The sequence below is a fragment of the Elephas maximus genome, chromosome 12 (assembly GCF_024166365.1).
Source record: "Elephas maximus indicus isolate mEleMax1 chromosome 12, mEleMax1 primary haplotype, whole genome shotgun sequence".
NCBI classification, from domain to species: domain Eukaryota; kingdom Metazoa; phylum Chordata; class Mammalia; order Proboscidea; family Elephantidae; genus Elephas; species Elephas maximus.
Genome location: NC_064830.1, coordinates 62,291,710 through 62,312,136, shown reverse-complemented (window position 1 = coordinate 62,312,136; position 20,427 = coordinate 62,291,710). Strand labels below are relative to the sequence as shown.

At 47.5% G+C, this 20,427-nt stretch overlaps 2 protein-coding genes across 8 annotated transcripts in view; both read left to right on the top strand.

Moving 5' to 3' along the window:
* TFAP4 (transcription factor AP-4) overlaps nt 1-3,971 on the top strand; it is a 54,677-nt gene extending 50,706 nt beyond the window's left edge. For all 4 annotated transcript variants that reach the window (XM_049903023.1, XM_049903022.1, XM_049903021.1 and 1 more), the window contains 3 exons: nt 848-988; nt 1,585-1,740; nt 2,984-3,971. In XM_049903023.1, coding sequence (XP_049758980.1) covers nt 848-988; nt 1,585-1,740; nt 2,984-3,178 — 492 coding nt within the window. In that variant the 3' untranslated portion in view covers nt 3,179-3,971. The remainder of the gene's footprint in view (nt 1-847; nt 989-1,584; nt 1,741-2,983) is intronic.
* The window catches only part of SRL (sarcalumenin), a 99,674-nt gene that overhangs the window by 36,143 nt on the left and 43,104 nt on the right, over nt 1-20,427 (top strand). Inside the window, exons 1-2 of one of the 4 annotated variants that reach the window (XM_049903009.1) lie at nt 6,439-6,572; nt 13,756-13,872. The exons of 1 other annotated variant lie outside the window; for it this stretch is intronic. In XM_049903009.1, coding sequence (XP_049758966.1) covers nt 13,773-13,872 — 100 coding nt within the window. In that variant the 5' untranslated portion in view covers nt 6,439-6,572; nt 13,756-13,772. Of the gene's footprint in view, nt 1-6,438; nt 6,573-13,755; nt 13,873-17,343; nt 17,422-20,427 lie in introns of those variants that run through there. 2 more of the 4 variants (XM_049903011.1, XM_049903010.1) reach the window with 2 other exon arrangements.

Genomic DNA, 20,427 nt, shown 5'->3' with positions numbered 1-20,427 from the left:
ATTACCAAAAAAATCAAACCCCTTGCCATCGAGTCAATTCCAACTCATAGTGACCCTGTAGGATAGAGTAGAATTGCCCCATAGGTTTCCAAGGCTGTAATCTTTACAGAAGCCGACTGCCACATTTTTCTCCCAGTGAGTTAGGATGGGTGGTGACCTTTCTGTTAGCAACTGAGTGCTTAACCACTGTGCCACCTGTGCTCCTCCCCAGTACAGATTACAGCCTAGAAAACCCTGTGGGGCAGTTCTACACATGAGTTCACCTTGAGACAGAATTGACTAGATGGCACCCAACAACAACTTTATGCCAGGCCTAGAAGTGGGGTATCCAGTGAGGGGGACGCAGACAGGTTTCCAACCTTTAGTAGTTGAACTAGGAGTTCAGTCTCAGGGAGAGGAGTGCAGACACGCTTGTCACAGGATGACACCCAGCAGTGTAAAAATGCAGCTGTGGTTAAGACTGTGGCTCCCTGTGTGGGTATCCTTAGGGAGCTTTGACCTGGTTCCAGAGGGGGCCCAGAGAGTCTCCTTGTGGAGGTGACTCGAGCCGAGATTGGGAGGAGGGTGAGGTTGTTCCAGGCAGAGGGGATAGTATGGACAAAGCCTTGTAGAGAGAGAGCATGGGGTGATGGGGCCATGGTGGAGGAAGAGGAGACATGACTGTGGGCTCCGTGCTAGGGCTTTTGGTGGGGTGAATGGTCTGCTTTGTGGCTGATAGAGTTTGGGGTGGTCTGTTTGGGACCTGTGGACTGCTCGGGAGTTAGGAGGGCTCTACAGATAGGCCCTGGCATTGGGGTGCAGGCACCAGGGTGTGGGCCCTGCCCTGAGCGGGCTGCTCTGCCCCCAGGTGCGCTCACTAGAGGCCCACATGTACCCGGAAAAGCTCAAGGTGATTGCGCAGCAGGTGCAGCTGCAGCAGCAACAGGAGCAGGTGCGGCTGCTGCACCAGGAGAAGCTGGAGCGGGAACAGCAGCACCTGCGCACCCAGGTGAGTGAGGCAGCACCTGTGAGGGGCCCTGTCGGCTGTAGGCAGCACTGGGTCCCACTGGCCGCAGGGGTGCTCAGACTCAACATTGGGCCTCTGAGTGTCCAGCTGGGCTGACACAAGGCTTGAATTATAATATTCTAGACCTTTCCCCAGCAGTTCCTGGTTTCCAGCTGTTTTATGTACATTGAATGCTCATAGTAGCCCACGAGGCCTGAGATATTATTACTCCTCTTTCACAAATGAGGAAATTGAGGCACAATTAAATCAACAAGCCCAAGGGCCTTTAGCTAGTAAGTAGTTTGGAGTAGGGATTTGAACCCTGGCTGTTGAAGTCTAGAGCCTAAACTCCGAACTAGCACTATATCAATGTTGAACCACCTGCAGATACTCCAAATCGAAGGGGCCACATGATCTTGGATGGTTGAAAGCCCTTCTCTAAGCCTCCATGAGTGGCGGGTGGAGGCAGCAGCAAGGCAGTGGGCAGGGGAAGATGGTTTCAGAGGGCTGTTTCTTGGCCTCAGTGACCAACAGGCAGGCAGGGGCGGGAACTCAGAAGAGAACCCCTGGGAGAGAGACTGAAGGCCTCTGTCTTGCAGCTCCTGCCCCCTCCAGCCCCCACCCACCACCCCACAGTGATTGTGCCAGCGCCACCTCCCCCTCCCTCCCACCACATCAACGTCGTCACCATGGGCCCCTCCTCGGTCATCAACTCTGTTTCCACGTCCCGGCAAAATCTGGACACCATTGTACAGGTACCTGGGCTTAGGGCAGGGGCAGCTCACAGGGGAGCCAGATGGGGCTTGAGAGTGATGGGAGCATTGGGAGCCTGGGTGGGTGCTCATCCCGAGTCCCCATCCCTGTACCTGTGAGGTGGACAGCTGCTTCGTTGAGAGAGCTAGGGGTGGGGTCTGCCAGGCCTGTGGGTTGGGGTTGCTTGGAAGACCCTGTTCCTTCACCTCATGTGGGGTTTGTTGAGAAGACCCCCTTTTTTTTTTGTAATGCCAGATACATTGTCGTTTTTAAAAAAAATACTTTGTTGTTATTGTTGAGACTATACACCCTAAAACATACACCAGTTCAAGTTTCTACGTGTAAATTCAGTGATACTGATTACATTTTTTGAGTTGTGCAACCCTTCTCACCCTCCTTTTATGAGTTGTTCCTCCCACATTAACATAAACTCACTGCTCCCTAAGTTTCCTATCTAATCTTTCGAGTTGCCGTTGTTAATTTGATCCTGTATACATAGTTCTTAAAAGAGCATAATGCTCAAGGCAGACATTCTTTACTAGTTAAGCTAAACTATTGTTTGGTTTTAAGAAGACTTCAGGGGATATTTTTGGTTTCAGGTTTAAAGATTATTTCAGGTCTGTAGTTTCCAGGGTTCATGCAGCCCCTATGGCTCCATCCGAGAAGACCCTTTGCTCTCAGAGCCTGGCTTACAGAGTTTGGGTGTCTGGCTCTCAAGTTGGTCCAGAACTTACTTTCACCTCCATCTCCCCAGACCCCAGTGGGTGTAAGTTAAGCCTCCTACGGAGAAGGGAGAAGCAGAATTAACCGTTGGGGTCAAACCGGAAGCTAGTGCTGTGCTCGGCCTTGGGCTAGACCCCTTGGAGGACTCAAGAACATGAAATAAATTCATTCATTAATAAACCAAAGAAGCCAAAATCTGGGGGGGAAAAAAAACAACCTTCCAACCTCCAGAACTTTAGTTGCACATAAATGCCGCAAATTGAATGATGATATTAATAACAAAGACTCTTAAGTAAGTGAACAAGCTGACTTTAAAATATATAAATGTGTTAAAACCGCTCACCACTTCAAAGCAGCACTGAGGTGGTTGTCTTTCCCTAAGGGGTTTTCAACTGAGCAGAAGGGTTTTCTAAAGTCTGTTCCCCTGGACCCTGGCTGGCCTTCCCTGCTGCCTTGCCACGCTTATTTGCGGATATTACCAGGCGGGTTGGGGGGTCTCATCGGCAGTCTGTCCCCACCCAGGCGATCCAGCACATCGAGGGCACGCAGGAGAAGCTGGAGCAGGAGGAGGAGCAGCGGCGAGCTGTCATTGTGAAGCCTGCCCGCAGCTGCCCTGAGGCCCACGCCTCCGACACAGCCTCCGACTCGGAGGCCTCAGACAGCGACACCATGGACCAGAGCCGGGAAGAGCCATTGGGGGATGGGGAGCTTCCCTGACCACCCCCAGCCCTCCTCTCCCTTCTGGGGGGCTGGAGGGGCCCAGGGCAGCAGCAGGGAGAAACATGGGCGAATGAGTGAGAAATTTTTACAAAATTATGATGTCATTTGGGTCTCTTTTATGACCTCTTTTTCAATACTGTAAATCGACCTTTGAACGGAGCCACCCAACTAAAGGGCACAGGGGCTCGGAAGGCCTGGAGCACGTGGGGAGCATCGGGACACTGGGGCTGGGCCTTGGCCCTGGAGGTTGGGGATGCGGACACTTAGGTGCCTGGCCTCTCTCAGCCAAAAACCATTTTTTCATTATACGTTTTTAAGAACAGGGAAAATGAAACAAAACCCCAAGCTTTCTTCCCTCCCTAGAGCCAGCCCTGTGACCAGCAGTCTTTAATCCCCCCTTCCCTCCTCTCTTTCATTTTCTTCTTTTTCCTTTAAGCACTTACATGGGTTGGGGGTCTGGCTGGGTCTGGGCTTTCTGGGGGCCCGGGGTTGATGTTGCTTCTCGGTTTTGGGGTTTGCTGCTGCCCTCCTCCCCAATCCCCTGCCCCCTCTCACCACTAGGGTTAGCCACTCTCCATCACTACCCAGCCCCTTCCCCTCCCTACAGGTTCCCCATCTTCAGACCCCAAAATGTCTTTGTCTTTCTTTTTGTTTTATTTGTTGTTGGTTTTTTCCCTTTTTTTTTTTTTTTTTTTGATAATTTTGAGGTCTTTGTGTTCAAGGAGAAGCTATTATATTTTGTTAAGAAAGTGGGGGAAAATATGAAGAGGCCACTGTGCCTTTGTAAAGAAACAAAATAAAGTTTGTACTTTGTTTTTTAGATTCTGTGTCTCCTGAGTGCCTGCTGTCCTGAAGAGCTGCGGAGGGCTTTTGTGGGCCAGAGTTAAAAAACCAGTTGTTGTGGAGTCGATTTGGACGCATGGCGACCTTGTGTGTGTCAGAGTAGAGGTGTGCTCCATAGGGTAAAACCCTATGGCTGTGATCTTTCAGAAGTAAAAAAAAAAAAAGATGGTCAAAACTTCTGTGCCTCTGGGTGGGTTCAAACTGCCAACCTTTCAGCTAGTAGCTGAGAGCTTAACCCTTTGCCCCACCCTGGGACTCATGGGCTAGAGTAAAAAACCCATTGCTGTCGAGTGGGTTATGGCTCATAGCGACCCTACAGGACAGAGTGGAACTGCCCCATAGAGTTTCCAAGGCTATAATCTTTACGGAGCAGACTGCTGCATCTTTCTCTGGCAGAAAGGTTGGTGGGTTCAGCTGCCAATCTTTCAGTTAGCAGCTGAGTGCATAACCACTGTGCACCAGGGTCCTTCTGGGCTAGAGTAAGAAAAAAAAAACCCAAACCCATTGCTGTCTAGTCGATTCCAACTCATAGTGACCCTATAAGACAGAACTGCCCCATAGAGTTTCCAGGGAGTGCCTGGTGTATTCAAACTGCCAACCTTTTGGTTAGCAGCTGTAGCTCTTAACCACTGTACCACCAGGGTTTCCTAATTGGGCCACGTGTTGCCTAGCCCACTAGAGGGGACTGGATGTGAGTGAGTGTGATGACCCTCCAGTTTACATGTGATGTTGGGATGAGAAATCAGGGTCATTAGATTCTCTGGGATCACTGGGTATTCTGCAAAGATGGGCAGTAGTGTTGGGTGGGGGCAGTGACTCCTAACTTCTCTTTGGTGGTAGGCAAGAAGAGAAGGAACAACCAAGCCATAGGTTCTTAACACATAGAGGAGGAACACGGGGTGTTCAGGTCCTGGTTGATCCCTAGACTTTGCCACTTTGACTTGTGTAACCTCCTTGAACCTAAGTCTCCTCATCTATAAAAAGGAAGTGAGCATGCCCTCATGGTGCGGTGTTTAAGAGCTCAGTTCCTGCAGTCAGTCTGCCCTGTCAGGGCTCGGTTTCACTTCAGGCAAGACACTTGATCTCTGAGCCTCAGTTTCCTTATCTGAAACTAGGGGTTAATAAATGGCACAAGGGTACTGAGTCTTATTGGGGATGGGGTGGTCTATTTAAATCTCTTCAGTCTCCATGGCCAGAGACCACTTTATAATGCAGCCAGCTGAGTCTTTTTTTCCTTTAATATTGAAGCCTACTGCTTTATCTAGCTGAGCTCTGCAAAGGATCTGCACTCTGCTGCTTATCAAGGTTGGAGGTTTGAACCCACCCAGTGGTGCCACAGAAGAAAGGCCTGGTGATGTTCCGTAAAGATGGCAGCTAAGAAAACCCTATGAAACATTTCTATTGTGTAATACATGGGGTCACCGTGAGTTGGAATTGACTCAATGGCAATTGCTTTGTGTGTCTGTGTGTGTGGAAAACGCACGACTGTTCGAGCGAGTGACATTTTTGAATCGCATGGTCACACTATTGTAGGTACGAGGTGACTGAGGCCAAAGAGGAAGAATAGCGGGTTGACATCCCACCTCATGATGGCTCTGGGTATAAGCTTACTGAGTGGAAAGGTAGGCAAGAGCCCTTAACTTTTTTCTGATTTTTTTAGAATTGAAAAAAAAAAGGTGTAATTATATTAAGTAAAATTCTTTTTTGAGTATACCTAGATTAATTTGCGTAAGTTAAACGTGCGTTTGAGGCGAGGGGCTTAACCAGGATCTGGGCAAGGATATCCCTTCCCAAGGCCAGCAGAGCCCGAAAACCAAACCCCAAAACCAAACTTGTTGCTGTCAAATTGATTGTGACACATATCAAGTCTACAGAACAGAGTAGAACGCTCCATAGTATTTCCAAAACTGCAATCTTTACAAAAGCTGACTGCCCCGTCTTTCTCCTGCAGAGTGGTTGGTGGATTTGAACCACAGGCCTTTCAGTTAGCAGTCGAGGTTTAACCACTGCACCACCAGGGCTCCTAAGGCCAGCACAGGCGACCCTTTTTCCGCCAGGTGCGAGGCGGCACGGCAAAAGTGCTCCATGCAGCTCTTACAAGAGTCAACAGAGGGCGCTGTGGGCCCAGGACCCCCGGCCCAGCTAGAGCGGAGGCCCCGCCTCCTCCCGGCCCTCTCCCTCCCCCGGCACTGCTCAGTTTCCATAGGCCAGAGGTGAGGGCTTAGGGGCGGACCCAGGGAGACCCCCTTCCTCCTCCCTGCGATGACGCGCTTGGTCTGCGTTCTCACCGGCAGGCGGCGGAAGTCAGGGGTGCAGCCGTGGCCCTGCCTCTTCCCGGATTCTACCCGCTCGTCCCCCCTCAGTGCGCATGCTCTTTGGCGCTTCAGGCCGTCTCGGCGCGCTCACGCCAGCACGCTCATCGCTCCTTGCTCGTGCTCCCGCGCGTTCTCACGCACGCCCCTCACACAGACGTCGTGAACGTGCCGCGAACGTGCCGCGAACGTGCCTCGAACGTGCCGCGAACGCGCCGCTCACTACCTCTCCCACGGTGAGGCGCTCGTCAGCTTCTTTTCACGGAGCGTCCGATCAGTCAGTTGCCGCGTCCTTCAAGGCCCAGGCCTGGTGGCTACCTGCTCCTGGCCAGAGGTTAGGTAACTGGGCTCGGCTATGGTGTCCAATCGAAGTACGAAATGAGATACACATGTAACTTAGAATGTTCTAGAAGCCATGTGAAAAATAGTAAAAAGAAATGGGTGAAATGAATTTTAATAGGTTTTTTTTTTTTTTGACCCAGAGTATCCAAAGCATTATCTTTTTGAGGTGGGAAAAAGTTGCTTTTGACTTTTTATTTCCTTTTTCATTACTGTACTTTAAATGAAGGTTTACAGAACAAACTAGCTTTGCATTAAACAATTAGTACACATATTGTGAGGTTGGTTAACAACTCCACGACATGTCAACACTTTCCCTCCTGGGCCTTGAGTTCCCTATACCAGCTTTCCTGTCCCCTCCTGCATTCTAGTCGTTGCCCCTGGGCTGGTGTGCCCGTTTAGTCTCCTTTTGTTTTATGAGCCTGTCTTGGCGGAAGGGTGAACCTCAGGCATGACTTCATTACTGAGATAAAAGGGTGTCCAGGGGCCGTATTCTTGGAGTTTCTCCAGTCTCTGTCAGGCCAGTAAGCCTGGTCTGTTTTTGTGAGTTTGGATTTTATTCTACATTTTTCTCTGTCTGGGACCCTCTATTGTGATCCCTGTCAGAGTAGATGGGCACCTTGACTTGTTAGATGCCTTTGACTTGATTCCTACTCTTAGCGACCTCAGAGTAGAACTGCCCCATAGGATTTCCAAGGCCGTAGGGTTGCAATGAGTTGAAATTGATTTGATGGCAGCGTTTTTTTTTTTTTTTTAATATATTTTATTTTTATTGTTAAGAACATACACAGCAGAACACGAATTCAACAATATCTAGATGTAGGATTCACTAACATTGATTACAGTCTTTTTGTTGTGTAATAATTCTCCCCCTCCTTTTCTGAATTGTTTCTCCTGCATTGATATAAACTCACTGCCCACCCCCCAGCTTCCTGTCTATGGAGTTCAGGCTGTAATCTTTACAAGAGCAGATTGCCAGGTCTTACTCCCGAAGGGACTGGGTGGGTTTCAACTGCCAACCCTTTGGTTAGCAGCTGAGTGTTTTACCGTTGTGCCACCCCAGCTACTTTGATGAAAAGTTGCTAAAGAAATATTTCATGTTCTATTTCTCCTACAAAATCTTGGAAACCCGGAGTGTATTTTGCACTTGCAGCACAATGTTCAGACTCACATTTTGAGGACTTAGCAGCCACGTGTGGCTTGTGGTTCCCACATGGGACAGCGATGGTCTAGGGCATTTGGGAAAATGGGATCCAGGCCTAGTGGTCAGAAAGAGCCTAGTGTGTTCTGCCGGCAGTGTGGACACTGACCTGGAAGGAGAAAGAGATGTGGGGATGTGGTCATAGGCAGCTTCGATAGCATGCTAAGAAGTCTGGATTTCATTTTATTTTTTTGTGAAGAGGAGGTGGTGTAGGAGTGACAGGATCAATGTAACATGCAACAAAACCTATTAAAAACAGCATTTTACTGAAGTAGAGTGTAACATACGTTCAAAAAAGGGCAAATATCTTAGGTGTTTAACTCCATGAATTTTCACAAACTGATCATATAACTAGCTCCTTATGAAGCCCCCTTATGCTCCCTCCTGTCTTGTCATTACCCCTTGAGTGGGTTATTTATTTTTAGTCGCAGTAATTATTGATTAGATTCTCAGAGAGTTGCAAAGAAGTATACAGGGTGGTCCTGTGCACCTTTTTCATCCAGCCTCCCCAGTGTTAACATGTTGCATAACTGTAATACAGTATCGAAGCCAGTTAATTGCTATCGGTGCAGGATTTTACTGCTTACACATGCACATATTTACATGTGTGTGCCCTGGTGGCACAGTGATTAAAGTGCTCAGCTGCTAACCAAAAGGTTGGCTGTTTGAACCCACCAGCGCTCCATGGGAGACAGATGTGACAGGAAAAGATTACAGCTTTGGAAACTCTATGGGGCAGTTTTACTTTGTCCTATAGGGTTGCTGTGAGCCAGAATTGACTCAACAGCCGTGGGTTTGTGTGTGTATTCTGTACCATTTTGCATTCCTGTAGCAGGGTATGAGAATTCCAGTTGGTCTCCATCCTCCCAATCACTTAGTATTGTCAGATTATCCTTATCGTCATCATCCTTATTATAAGCGATTCTGATAATCACCGTAAATTAGTTTCGCATGTTTTAGAACTTCATATAAATGGAATCATACGGTATATATACTCTTATTTGTCTGGTTTCTTTTGTTCAATATCTTATCTTTGATATTAATTGTTGTGTTTGTATGTATCAGTAGTTCATTCATTTTTACTGTTGAGTAGCATTCCATTGTGTGAATATACCGTGGTTTATTTACCCATTCACCTAGTGATAGGCATTTAGGTTGTTTCCAACTTGTGGCTATTGTGAATATATTTTTAAAAAAAAAATGAAAAATCAAAACAAAACCTGTTGCTGTCAAGTCAGTTTTGACTCATGGCAACCCTATGCATTACAGAGTAGAACTGAGCCTTATCGGGTTTTTTTGGCTGAAATTTTAACAGAAGCAGATCATCAGGTCTTTCTTCCATGGCGCTGCTGGGTGAGTTTGAATCACCAACCTTTAGGTTAGTAGCCAAATGCAAACCATTTGCCCAACCCAGGGACCTATTTTAGTAGATGTTGTTTGCCCTCAAGTTGATTTTTGACTCATAGCAACCCCATGTGACAGAGTAGAACTGAGCTTCCTAGGATTTTCTAGGCTGTAATCTTTATAGAAAGGAGCCCTGTGGCACAAAGGTTAGCAGGTTCTGCTGCTAACTGAAAGGTTGCCAGTTCAAACCCACCCAGCAGCTCTGCAGGAGAAAGACCTGGAGTTCTCTCATAAGAATTACAGCCTAGGAAACCCTATGGGGCAGTTCTGCTCTGTCACATGGGGTTGCTGTGAGTCGTAATTGACTTAACAGCACCTAACAACAATCTTTTCAGAAGCACATTGCCAGGTCTTTTTCCCGCGGAGCCACCGTGTAGGTTTGAACCACCAAACTTTTGGTTAGCACCCGAACACTTAACCTTTGTGCCACCAGGGCTCCTATTTACTATTCTCTAAATAGATTGTGGAGCCTTGGTGGCACAGTGGTTAAGTGTTCGGCTGCTAACCAAAAGGTTGGCAGTTCAAATTCAACAGCTGCTCCTTGGAAACCCCATGAGGTGGTTCTACTCTGTGAGTTGGAATTGACTCAATGGCAGTGGGTTTGATTTTTTTGGTTTTTTTTGAAATAGATTATACCAATCTACCCTCCTTCCAACAGTTGTAAGATGATAGTGTCAATTTCAGGGTGATATTTCCTAAGCATGTTACCAGCCCTTTTTGGTAGTTGTTTCTTTGCAAGTGGGGCTGGCCCCCCAACCCCCGCCGCCCCCCACCCCGCTCCCTTGCCCTATTTTAAGGAACTCGATTTTTTATTAGGGGTAAACCTCATGTGAAATGTGCTATGTTCGCTCTTAGGATGTTCTCAACAATCATATTACACTGTGTCCTCTTTATGAGGATCCTCAGAAGAAATTCTTGTCGAGTCTCAGTAGCAGAAATAATTTCACTTCTCCCAAGCAGTTGGCTTGTTCTTATTTTAAGGACACTGGATTGGGCAGCTGGTCGATTGCACACATGTGAGGGCTTATATATGTCATTTGTTTTTGTGTTAGCCTTCTTAATGGTTCCATTTTGTGTGCCTTCCTTTGTTCTACCTGTACTTCCAGTTCATGCTTTCTTGCTATATTTTATGAATCCTTGGGAGCCATCTTAATTCTTTTCTAGAACAGGGAAGGTTATAATAAGTAAATGGTCCTTGTGCCAAGATTTGGGGGCAGTCTCTGGCCGAGCATTGGAGCATTTGTCCCAGCTCTGTTAGATGTTTGAAGGTCTGTCTAGCAGAAGAGGGGGCCTGTCTGTGACCTTGGCCTCCTTAGTGGTTGACTAACTGGCTCCAGACCAGTATGTAAAACACATGCAGATCCTCAAGCAGCCTGTTGGAGCCTGCCAGCCAGAATGTCCTTAGCCTTGGGTCTTGTTGGCTCTTGCTTCACTCTGCCCCCACCCAAACCCATCCGAATGTCCATTCTCTATCCAGTGGCCTCTCTGTGCTGTCGGCATTGTAGCATTTGTCGTCTTTTTCACTTTCTCTTGAGTTCTTCTGCCCGCTTTCTCCTTAAAAGTCCTGGGGTGTGTGTGGGGTTAGACCATGGCACCTTCCTCCTCTGTCGGGATGCCCTCTCTTTTCTTACCGTGCTGAGTTGCAGGTTTCTTCTGTTGATTGACAAGGAGGCATGTTGTCCGAGAGGAGGGGGTAGGACTGGGGGCTGTGGGGCAGGACTGGTCCTAAATCCAGCAGCTGTAGGAAGGAATGAGGTCCCCAAAGCAGCTCTCTCCCCACCATACCCCTGGTATTGGAAAAGGAGCTCTGTGACAGCTGCAGAATTTCCTGAATTAGGGGGCCTAAGTCAAAGGTTCCCCCGAGAGCAGCCTGTCCTGGTGGACAGCCTCAGGATTAAATTAAAGAGGAATGGGAATGTCACTTGAGAAGGTTGAAGGTGCTGCACAAAAATCAGAGATTAGTCTGCTGAGCCTTCTATCTGTCACATTGCTCCCTCTCCTGTGGGAGATGAAGTGGATGTTCTGAAAATTTTGCTTGCAAAGAGAGTTGACTAAATCTTCGGTTCCCTTGTAGAGGAGGAATGTTAGTGAGGCTGGGCAGGTACTGAGGGTTGCAGGGAGGGTGTTAGCTTGAGATGAGGGGAGAGGCAGACTTCATTCTCCATGCGGTTCTTATGATGTGTGTTCCTGGCTTTCAGCATAAAGTTGAGGTGGCAGGTGGGAGTGCTTTTGACTACTGAGGAGACAGGTTCAGTGAGGCTGCCTAGCTTAGCAGGGTTACAGGATTTGAGGCTCTGAACCCTGCCCCAGGCTCTTTCTCCATCTGAGGTGTGGTGGAGGCACCTTGGTAGGAGGAGCTCAAGAGGTGCAGTTGTCTGAAAGGGAAGTGGGAGAAATAAAGAAGGTAGAATGAGGAGACCTGCCCAAAGCCCTCCCCTGAAGCTCTTGCTAAAGTGGCTGGGACAGAGGGTGGCAAAAGCTCTTCCTTTCTTTTGCAGCCCCCAGCTTCCCAAGTGTCCTTACCCTGCCTTGGCTTGTCCCCACTGCCGGAAGTGCCCTCTTCTCAAGGATACCACTTGCTAGATAAATCCCTCACCACTCTTTGGGCCCAACATGTGCAGGGACACTGGACACCACACTTGAGCCTGCGACAAGGACGTGGGCTGGGCTGGACGCTGCCCATAAGAGGCCCAGGGAGATACTTCTTGCAGAAACCAGTGAAAGCCTGAGTTCTGGAGGAAATGATGTGGGGTCGAGTCAGAGAGGGCTTCTGCCAGAGGACACCTGCCCAAGAGTCTTCCCTACTGGGATCCAGACTCTCAGGGCGAGAAGGGCGTGAACCCATTTGCATGATGTCTCATTCTGAACACCCAGGGACAGGGGCTCACTACTTATCAGCCTACCTGTTCCACTACTGGGTAGCTTAAACTGGACCATTCTTCCTTACGTTGAGCTAACGTGTATCTGTGTAGCCCTCGCCCATCAAACCTGGCTTTGCCCTCAGGAACCACACAGAACAAGCCCATTATTTCTTTCTCAGGGCGGTACTTTAGCAATTGAAACTTAGGTGTCAGGTCCCCAAATAAACATTAGTGACCATGATGTTGACTCACTGATTTTGGGGACCACTTCACAGTCTCTAGGAGAAAACTTTCCTATATACATTTATACACTTCTTTCCCCTTCTAATAAACTTCTTCACTCACATCTTCCCCCTGGGGTATATGACCCTTAGACTCAGATCCACAGAAGCCCCTGCCGCTAACCTTCCATCCTAGGGTAACCCTTTGCCTCCAAGACACTGCTCCACTTTTCACCCTCACAGACTCTTAATCCCCACCTGAAGCAGCCGGATATAGGAAAACCCAGATTTGTAAAGCACTGATTGGGGTGATCCTTTACTAAGGAGTTTTCCACTTTACAAAATAATTCACCAAATGACTCCTCTAGGCCCTTAGAGTCTAGACGGGGATTGGCAAACTACAGCCCAAATCCAACTTGTGGCTTTTTTTTTTTTAACTTTTATTGTGGTCAGATAATATACAGTGAAACTTGTGAGAGTCAGAATGCGACAGGACTGCCTTGTTTTTTCTAGATCTTGCAAGTTTTCTGCTTTTGACAGGTGTAGTCCTATCACTTTTCTGTCACTCTCTGTTAGTGGAAAGTATTTGAGTTGTCCTTCTCTGACAGGTTTCCACCTTACACAGTTCTGGCTTTTGTAGGTTTTACTATATAACCAAACATTTGCCATTTCAACCATTTTTACATGTACAATTCAGTGACGCTAGTTACATTTACCGTGTTGTGCCATCACCATTATTTATTTCCAATTTTTTTTATCACTCTTATCAAAAGTTCTGTACCCCTTAAGCAATACCCCCCACCATGTCCTGCCTGCCCCTGGTAACCACTGATAAACTTTGGTTTCTGGTTTTGCCTATTCTGGATATTTCATACACGTGAGATCATACACTATTTGTCCTTTTGTGTCTGACTTAATTCACTCAGCATAATGTTTTCAAGGGTCATTCATGTCGAGGCATGTATCAAAACTTCTTTTTATGGCTGAATAATATTTCATTTTATATATATATATGTATATGTATACCATATTTTATTTATCCACTCATCTGTTGATGGACGTTTGGATTGTTTCAACCTTTTGGCCTGCTGCATGCTTTTATAAATAAAGTATTACTGGAACACAGCCATGTTAATTGTTTACTACTGGATAGACACACGGATCAGTAGAACGGTCATATTACAACAGTAGAGTTGAGTAGAGATTTGACAAAGACCATATCGCTGCAAAGCCTGAGATATTTACCACCCGGTCCTTTAAAAAGAAGTTTGCTACCCCTGCTCCAGAGCATTGCGAGTGCGACCGGAGTGGCAGAAGTCCACTGTTATTGTGCTATACCCACCTCTTGTTCTCCCTTGCAAACGTTTCCTCTGTGTTCATCTGTTCATTGCAGAATGTCAGTCTGAGACAATGAGGAGCAGGTGTTGCTGGGGCTTGACAGCTTCTGAAAATGAGGGTGAGGATCCAGAGGCTGAGAACTCTAGCAGCTTCTGTCTAAAGGCTGAACTGGGTAAGGGGAAGTTCTTGGGCTGGGAAGGCTGTGGTGGTGGGTGATGTGAGTTGCAAGCAGCCTGGAGATTTCATAGGGCTAAGCATGTCTGTTTAAGCATTTGTGACCTGAGAGTTTATCTAAAATTTAGTCTGCTCTTCCTTTTCACCTCCCTTGTTTCCCAAACAAGGAAATCAGATCTCTAAATCAAATGCAGTTAACCTTTTTAGCAGTGCTGTGTTCACCCTCTTCCTTCCTGCCTGGGTTTGGAATCTTGTGGCTTTCTTTGACCCTTTATGTCCTTCCTATGTTCTCCACACTTCCCCACAGCCCTCAACCCTCTTTCCCTGACATGTTAATTCCTCTGTTTCTCTCACGGTGTTTACTTGGATTTATGGGAAAGGTCATAGATTATGAGTTAGGTAGATCTGGGTTCAGGTTCAGACAACTCTATTCCTAGTTGTGTGGTATTGAGCGTATTACTTCTCTCTGAGCCTCAGTTTCCTCATTGTGAAATCATGATGATAATTCCCATCTCTCATTACAGGTAAGGCACCTAGCACATGGTAGATGGTTAGTTTACTTCTTGTTCCTTTTCTCTGTTATGGCCGACTGCTACCTTCTGCTCCCCTCACAATAAGACCCTCCCTCCAGCCATGCACATAGATCAGAAGATTCAATATTGGTAACTTGTCAGTTCTCCCCATACTGATCTGTAAAGTCAATGTAATCTTAAGTAAATTCCAAGAAAACTTTAAAAAAAAAAATAAATCAACAGGTCGATTCTAAAATTCATATGGAAATGCAAAGGAACTTGAGTTGTCAAAACAATTTTGAAAAAGAACAGAGTTGGAGAACTCATACTACCTGATTTCAAGACTTACTAGGAAGCTACAATAATCAAGACAGTGTGGTAATTAGCAGAAGGATAGACACGTAGATCAGTAAAACCAAATCCAAAGTCCAGAAATAGATTCACATGTATGTGGTCAATTGATTTTCAACAAAGGTACAAAGGCAGTTCAGTGGAGAAAAGATAGTCTTTTTTTTTTTTTTTTAATTTTTATTGTGCTTTAAGTGAAAGTTTACAAATCAAGTCAGTCTCTCATACAAAAGTTTATATACACCTTGGTATATACTCCTAGTTGCTCTCCCCCTGATGAGACCGCACACTCCTCGCCACTCTCTATTTCCGTGTTCATTCAGCCAGCGTCTGTTCCCTTCTGCCTTCTCAGCTCCCCTCCAGACAGGAGCTGCCCACATAGAAAAGGTAGTCTTTTTAACAAATGATGCTCGAACAACTGGATATCCATATGTAAAAACAAAAAAAACCGCGATCCATATCTTGAAACATACACAGATTTCACTCAAAATGGGTTGTAGACCTAAATATAAAATCTAAAACAATTATACTTTTAGAAAAAAACAGGAGAATGCTTTTGTGACCTTGGGTTAAGCAAAAAGTTCTTGGATATGGCACTAAAAGGATAATGCACAAAAAAAATTGATAAATTAGAATTTGTCAAAATTAGGAACTTTTGCTCTCAAAAGTCACTGTTAAGAGAATAAAAGGACAAGCCACAGACTAGGAGAAAATATTTGCAAATCATTATGTCTGATAAAGGACTTGTATCCAGAATATATAAAGAACTCTCAAAACTCAATGAAAGAAAACAAACAACCCATTAAAAGAGGGCAAAAGAGTTGAACAGACACATCACCAAAGAAGATAATATGGGTGGCAAATGAACACATGAAAGGATGTTCAACATTATTAATCACTAGAGAAATGCAAATTAAAACTACAGTGAGGTACCACTATACACCTATTAAAATGGCTAACATTAAAAAGATTAACCATACCAAACGTTGGTGAGAATTTTGAGGAACTGGAACTCTCATATGCTGTTGATGAGAATGTAAAATGGCACAGTCATTTTAGAAAAAAATTAAACAGATACTCACTATGTGACCCAACCATTCCACTCTCAGTATATACCGTAGAGAAATGAATAGCAGTTTTATTTGTAATGTCCCAAACTGGGAAATGGCCCAAATGTCCATCAACAGGTGAATGGATAATAAATCATTATAATGGATACAATGGAACACTACTCAGTAATAAAAAGGAATGAACTCTTGTTACACAGTGCAACAGTAATGAATCTCAAAATAATTTTGCTGCCTGAAGGGAGCAGATAAAAAAAGAATACATTCTGTGTGATTCCATGTATATCCAAACCTAGGAAATGCAAACGAATGTATAGTGAAAGCAGATCAGTGGTTGCCTGGGAAGGGGTAGCAGGAAGGAATTACAAAGGGACACAAGGAAATTTTGGGGGATGAGGAATTTATTATCTTGATTATGGTGAGGGTTTCACAGTTTTATACATATGTCAGCATTTATCAGATTGGCCAACTGCTATCTTCTCCCCTGACAGGAACACCCTCCCCTTAGCCAGACAAGCCAGTGTCTGCTTTCCCTTGGCTTCTTAGAATTGGCTCTCAGGGACCATCACATGCTCTTAGGAAAATTGCATGAAAGAGCACTTTGCAGAGGTGACTGAATATTCTGGAACCCTTGCGACCTTGGAAATGGATCTCTAGCCCTCCAGGCTCTGACTTGTGTCACAACATCAGAAGCGTCTACTAGCTTCCTCTTTTTCCCTCTGATCAGCATTCTCTCTCTTCCAGGGGCCTGGGAAGGTTAAGCCCCTAGGCTTTGCCCTCCAAGGTCAGATGTTGCAGGTTTTCCTGAACTAGCCATATGGCTTTACTCTCCTGACCTTTGGGGAGGGGCTCGAAACTTACATTCTAACCAAAAAACCAGACCCATTGCCATCGAGTCTATCATGACTCATAGCGAGTGTATAGGACAGGGTAGAATTGCCCCATAGGGTTTCCAAGGCTGTCATCTTTACAGAAGCAGACTGCCTCATCTTTCTCCCACAGAGCTGCTGGTGGGTTTAAACTGGCGACCTTTTGGTTAGCAGCCGAGCTCTTAAACATTGTGCCACCAGCGCTCCTTAAAACATATGTCAGTAGCTATCAGATAGACTGTCTTGATTTGCCCTACAATTTTCTTTATTCAGACTGAGGCATGTTAAGGTCGTTGACTAACCCCAAATTTTATATCAAGGTGGTACAAGTACTGAGAAGATTTGAGTTCCTAACCCCTAGACCTAACCCCAAGGCCCGCCCCACTTTTTCTCTGTCACCCCCCCTTCTGTGACCCATGTCTTGTGAGCCCAGGGCTGTCCCTGCTGGAGAGAGTCAAACCCTGGGCCCTGCCATCCAGGCCCTGGCAGCTGGGACAGCAACAACATTAGCAGCAGCAGCAGCAGTGAGGCTTCGCGCAGCCTGTCAGGGTCTACAGTTCTTCCCCATCACGTCTGCCCAGTTGCCCTAGTGACTGTGTGACCTTTCTCCCCCAACCGCTGCCTGCCGCTGCCACCACCGGTGCCGTATAAATAGAGGCGAGGAGCAGCTGGGCTCTCTTGGCAGTCATCATGAAGGCACTGGTCCTGCTCTGCTGCTTTGTGGCGTCTCTCTTGCTCTCAGGACAAGCAGGTATGCCCTCCAGACAGGCCACACGCTGGAACCCCAAAGCTTCCCCTAAGGTTTTCTTTTTACTGCGGGGGGAGCAGGCTGGGCAGTAGATGAAGGATGAAGCCCACTATTCCTGGAGGCTGATAATGGCAAACATTTATTCCTTGCTGGTCTCACGCAGCTGTCACTGTTCTCTTCTCCCTTGGACCCAGATGGCGGAGAAGGATCTAGGTGCTGGGAGAGAACTGGAGAGCAGTTGGGAGGCTAGCAGGGGAGGCAGTGAGCTGAAAGATGCAGAGGCACGTGGGGCCTGAGCCAGGAAAGGGGTCGGTGGTAGAGAGGAGATGTGGTGGTAGATCCTGGAGGTGCCTCTGAGACAGACAGAATAACCCAGCCCTAGAGCCGGGGGGTCGTTTAGTTGAACCTCCCACCTGGTGGAAGACAGTGGAGGCCTTGCACCAGCTGGAACCCTGGGTTTGCGTGATTGAGGACAGGGGAATGTGGCAGGCAGAGTGGGGAGCCTTCTGGGAACAGGCTAGGATTGGGATGGAGGTGGGGGTTGGGCTGGACCAAACTGGGCACAGAGTGTGGAAGAGCAATGGTTCCCATTTGGGATTAGAGCCCCAACAAGGGTTGGGGGCTTCATTGGAAGGGGGCTTGGTGTTTGCATGCCTGGGTTTTCCTTTGACATCTCAGCACTTTGTGTAGCACAGGAGCTGGCTCGGGTTACAGCAAGGGGGTTATTTATAGGCTGTGGAGGGGACACCATATCAGTTTGCCACCTCTCTTGTTTCTAAGTCTCCTGGGGCTGGGTTCCCTTTGGAGATGCTTTGGGGGGTGTTTTCGGGGTCTCCCAAGGAACCCAGGACTCCCCACTTTTTTCATGACTTGGCAGTTTCCACCCAGCCCAGCCCTGAGTTTTCATCTGGAGTCTCTTAAGTCCCAATCTCTCAGATCTTGGAGCGTCTGCTTCTTAAGAATAGGGGACTCCAAGGGCACCATCTCAGCAAAGAGAGCGAGGCAGAAGGCAGGAGCAGAATCCATTCCTGTAGGGCTTAGAGATGTAAGATGGGGGGCTCAGACCACTGAGTATGTTGCTGGGCCCTGCCCTTGTCTGCCCTTGAGTTAATTTGGGCTCTATGGGGCTGCAGGGCTGGAGTGGTGCATAGTCCGAGCGGCTGTCAGGTGGCTAAGTATGGAAACAGCTGCGTAATTGGATCCTAAGCGCCAAGCCACTGCCACCTTCTCCTGTTCACAGTCCCCTCCTCTGCTATGGCCCGGCTCAGCTGCTGCCTCTCTAGCTTTCCACAGAGAGAGCCCGAGGAATTTTTAGTCTTTCTGGGGACATCCTTTATCTTTCCTCCTAATGGGAAGTGGAAATCTTGAATTTTTCACTGGCTTTGCTTGCAGGATCTTGCTGTGGGGAAAGGAGGCAGGCAGACTCTTCACACAAAGATCCCAAGGGGCTCTCCTCTCTTTCATTCCTGGACTTATGGTGTGTGGCTGCCCCTGGCCTGGCTTCCAGGGAGGATGTTCCCACACGTGAAAGGTCCCCTCCCTCCTCATCCCAGCTCACAACTTGGCTGTGAATTCTTAACCTGCGATGGATTTGCTGACTAGTTGTAGATTGTATGCTCCAAAAGATGGCTTCGTCCTGCCGCCACTGGGAGGTCCCAACCCACAGGAGTGCCCCATAATGACAGTTCTTCCTAGTGGTTGATTTCCTCTTAGAATTGGGCTACCCCAGGTAAAGGCCACTCTACTTAAAGGTAGTGTCTGCTCCTGAACGCTTCTTCTTATCCTACTGCTGGATCTTTGCTTCAATTGCCATTTCATGTTCCCCTTGGCTGGGTGGCAGGCTGATTTCTCTCTAAGCCTCCCTTCCTGCTTCCCTGAGTGGGGACCTTGCAAAACTACGCTTCCTCTGTATCTGTCCTGCATTGTTCCCTTGTCTCTATGGACTGGGGTGATAGACGCTACAGTCTCCTCATTTCTCTGTGGGGAGGCCAAGCACCCTCCTTGGGGCCATCAGTCGTCAGGCTGATACCCAGAATTCAGATGGAGCTTCAGCCCCCAGTCACCAGACCCTTTCCTGCTCTCTTCCCTCCAGACCTGCCACCCTAGTCCTTTGTAACTACAAGACTCCTATTTTGTCTTGGGGACCTGGCTTGGGATTAGGCCTGCTTGAGAACAAGGGGAAAGGACCCTAGAGATGGTGGAATTAGTCTCCTTGTTGTTCAGGTAAGGGATGGAAACTCAGGGACATGAAGAGACTTCTTTCTTCCAGGTCAGACAGCAAGTTAGTGAGAGTTACAACAGGAGAGTCCTATTCTCCTCCCACTGAGGATTGTCCTTTCAGAAGGGTCCCACCTCCCTCACCTCACCCTCTCAGACAGGCCTAACAGAATTCCTGAGCACCTTCTGCCTGTCAGCTGTGAGGGGCTGGCAGTGGTGAAGACCACCCAGTGGGTAGCTACTCTCAGGGAGCAGAGCAAAGAAGGATGCTTTGGGCGCTCTGACTCCCCAGAGAGCAGGGCAGGTGGGAGGTGCCAAGAAAACATTAAGCTGTTGGAATTTGTTGCTAAAGGCTGAGATGGGGACATCATTGCTTCCTATTGTCTGTTCGCAGTAGAGTTGGGGACAGGCAAGGGATTTCGTGCCCATTCATTCATCCTTCCACTGCTTTTCATTCCAGTCCAGTATGCACCCTTGCAAATGTGCCCTGGCCCCTACCCCACCATCCTAGTGGCCAGAGCTTGGATGCATGCTGGGGTTGTCAGTCTAAGTTGGGTGACCTGGTGCTCTATGAGGATGGAGTGTGTGGCCATCCTCAGGAAGCATGCCCTTCCCCAGCCCCTCCTCACCCACCCACCCTCCTCTGGTTATTTTTGGAAAGAGGCCATGCTCATGTGTCATCAACAGGGCAGCTCACTGCTACAATCTACAGTGGAGAGGGACTCAGGGGCCTTGGGAACAGAGCAGACTGCAGCAGCCTTTCCAGCATCCTGTAAGCCGTCTCCCAGCGCA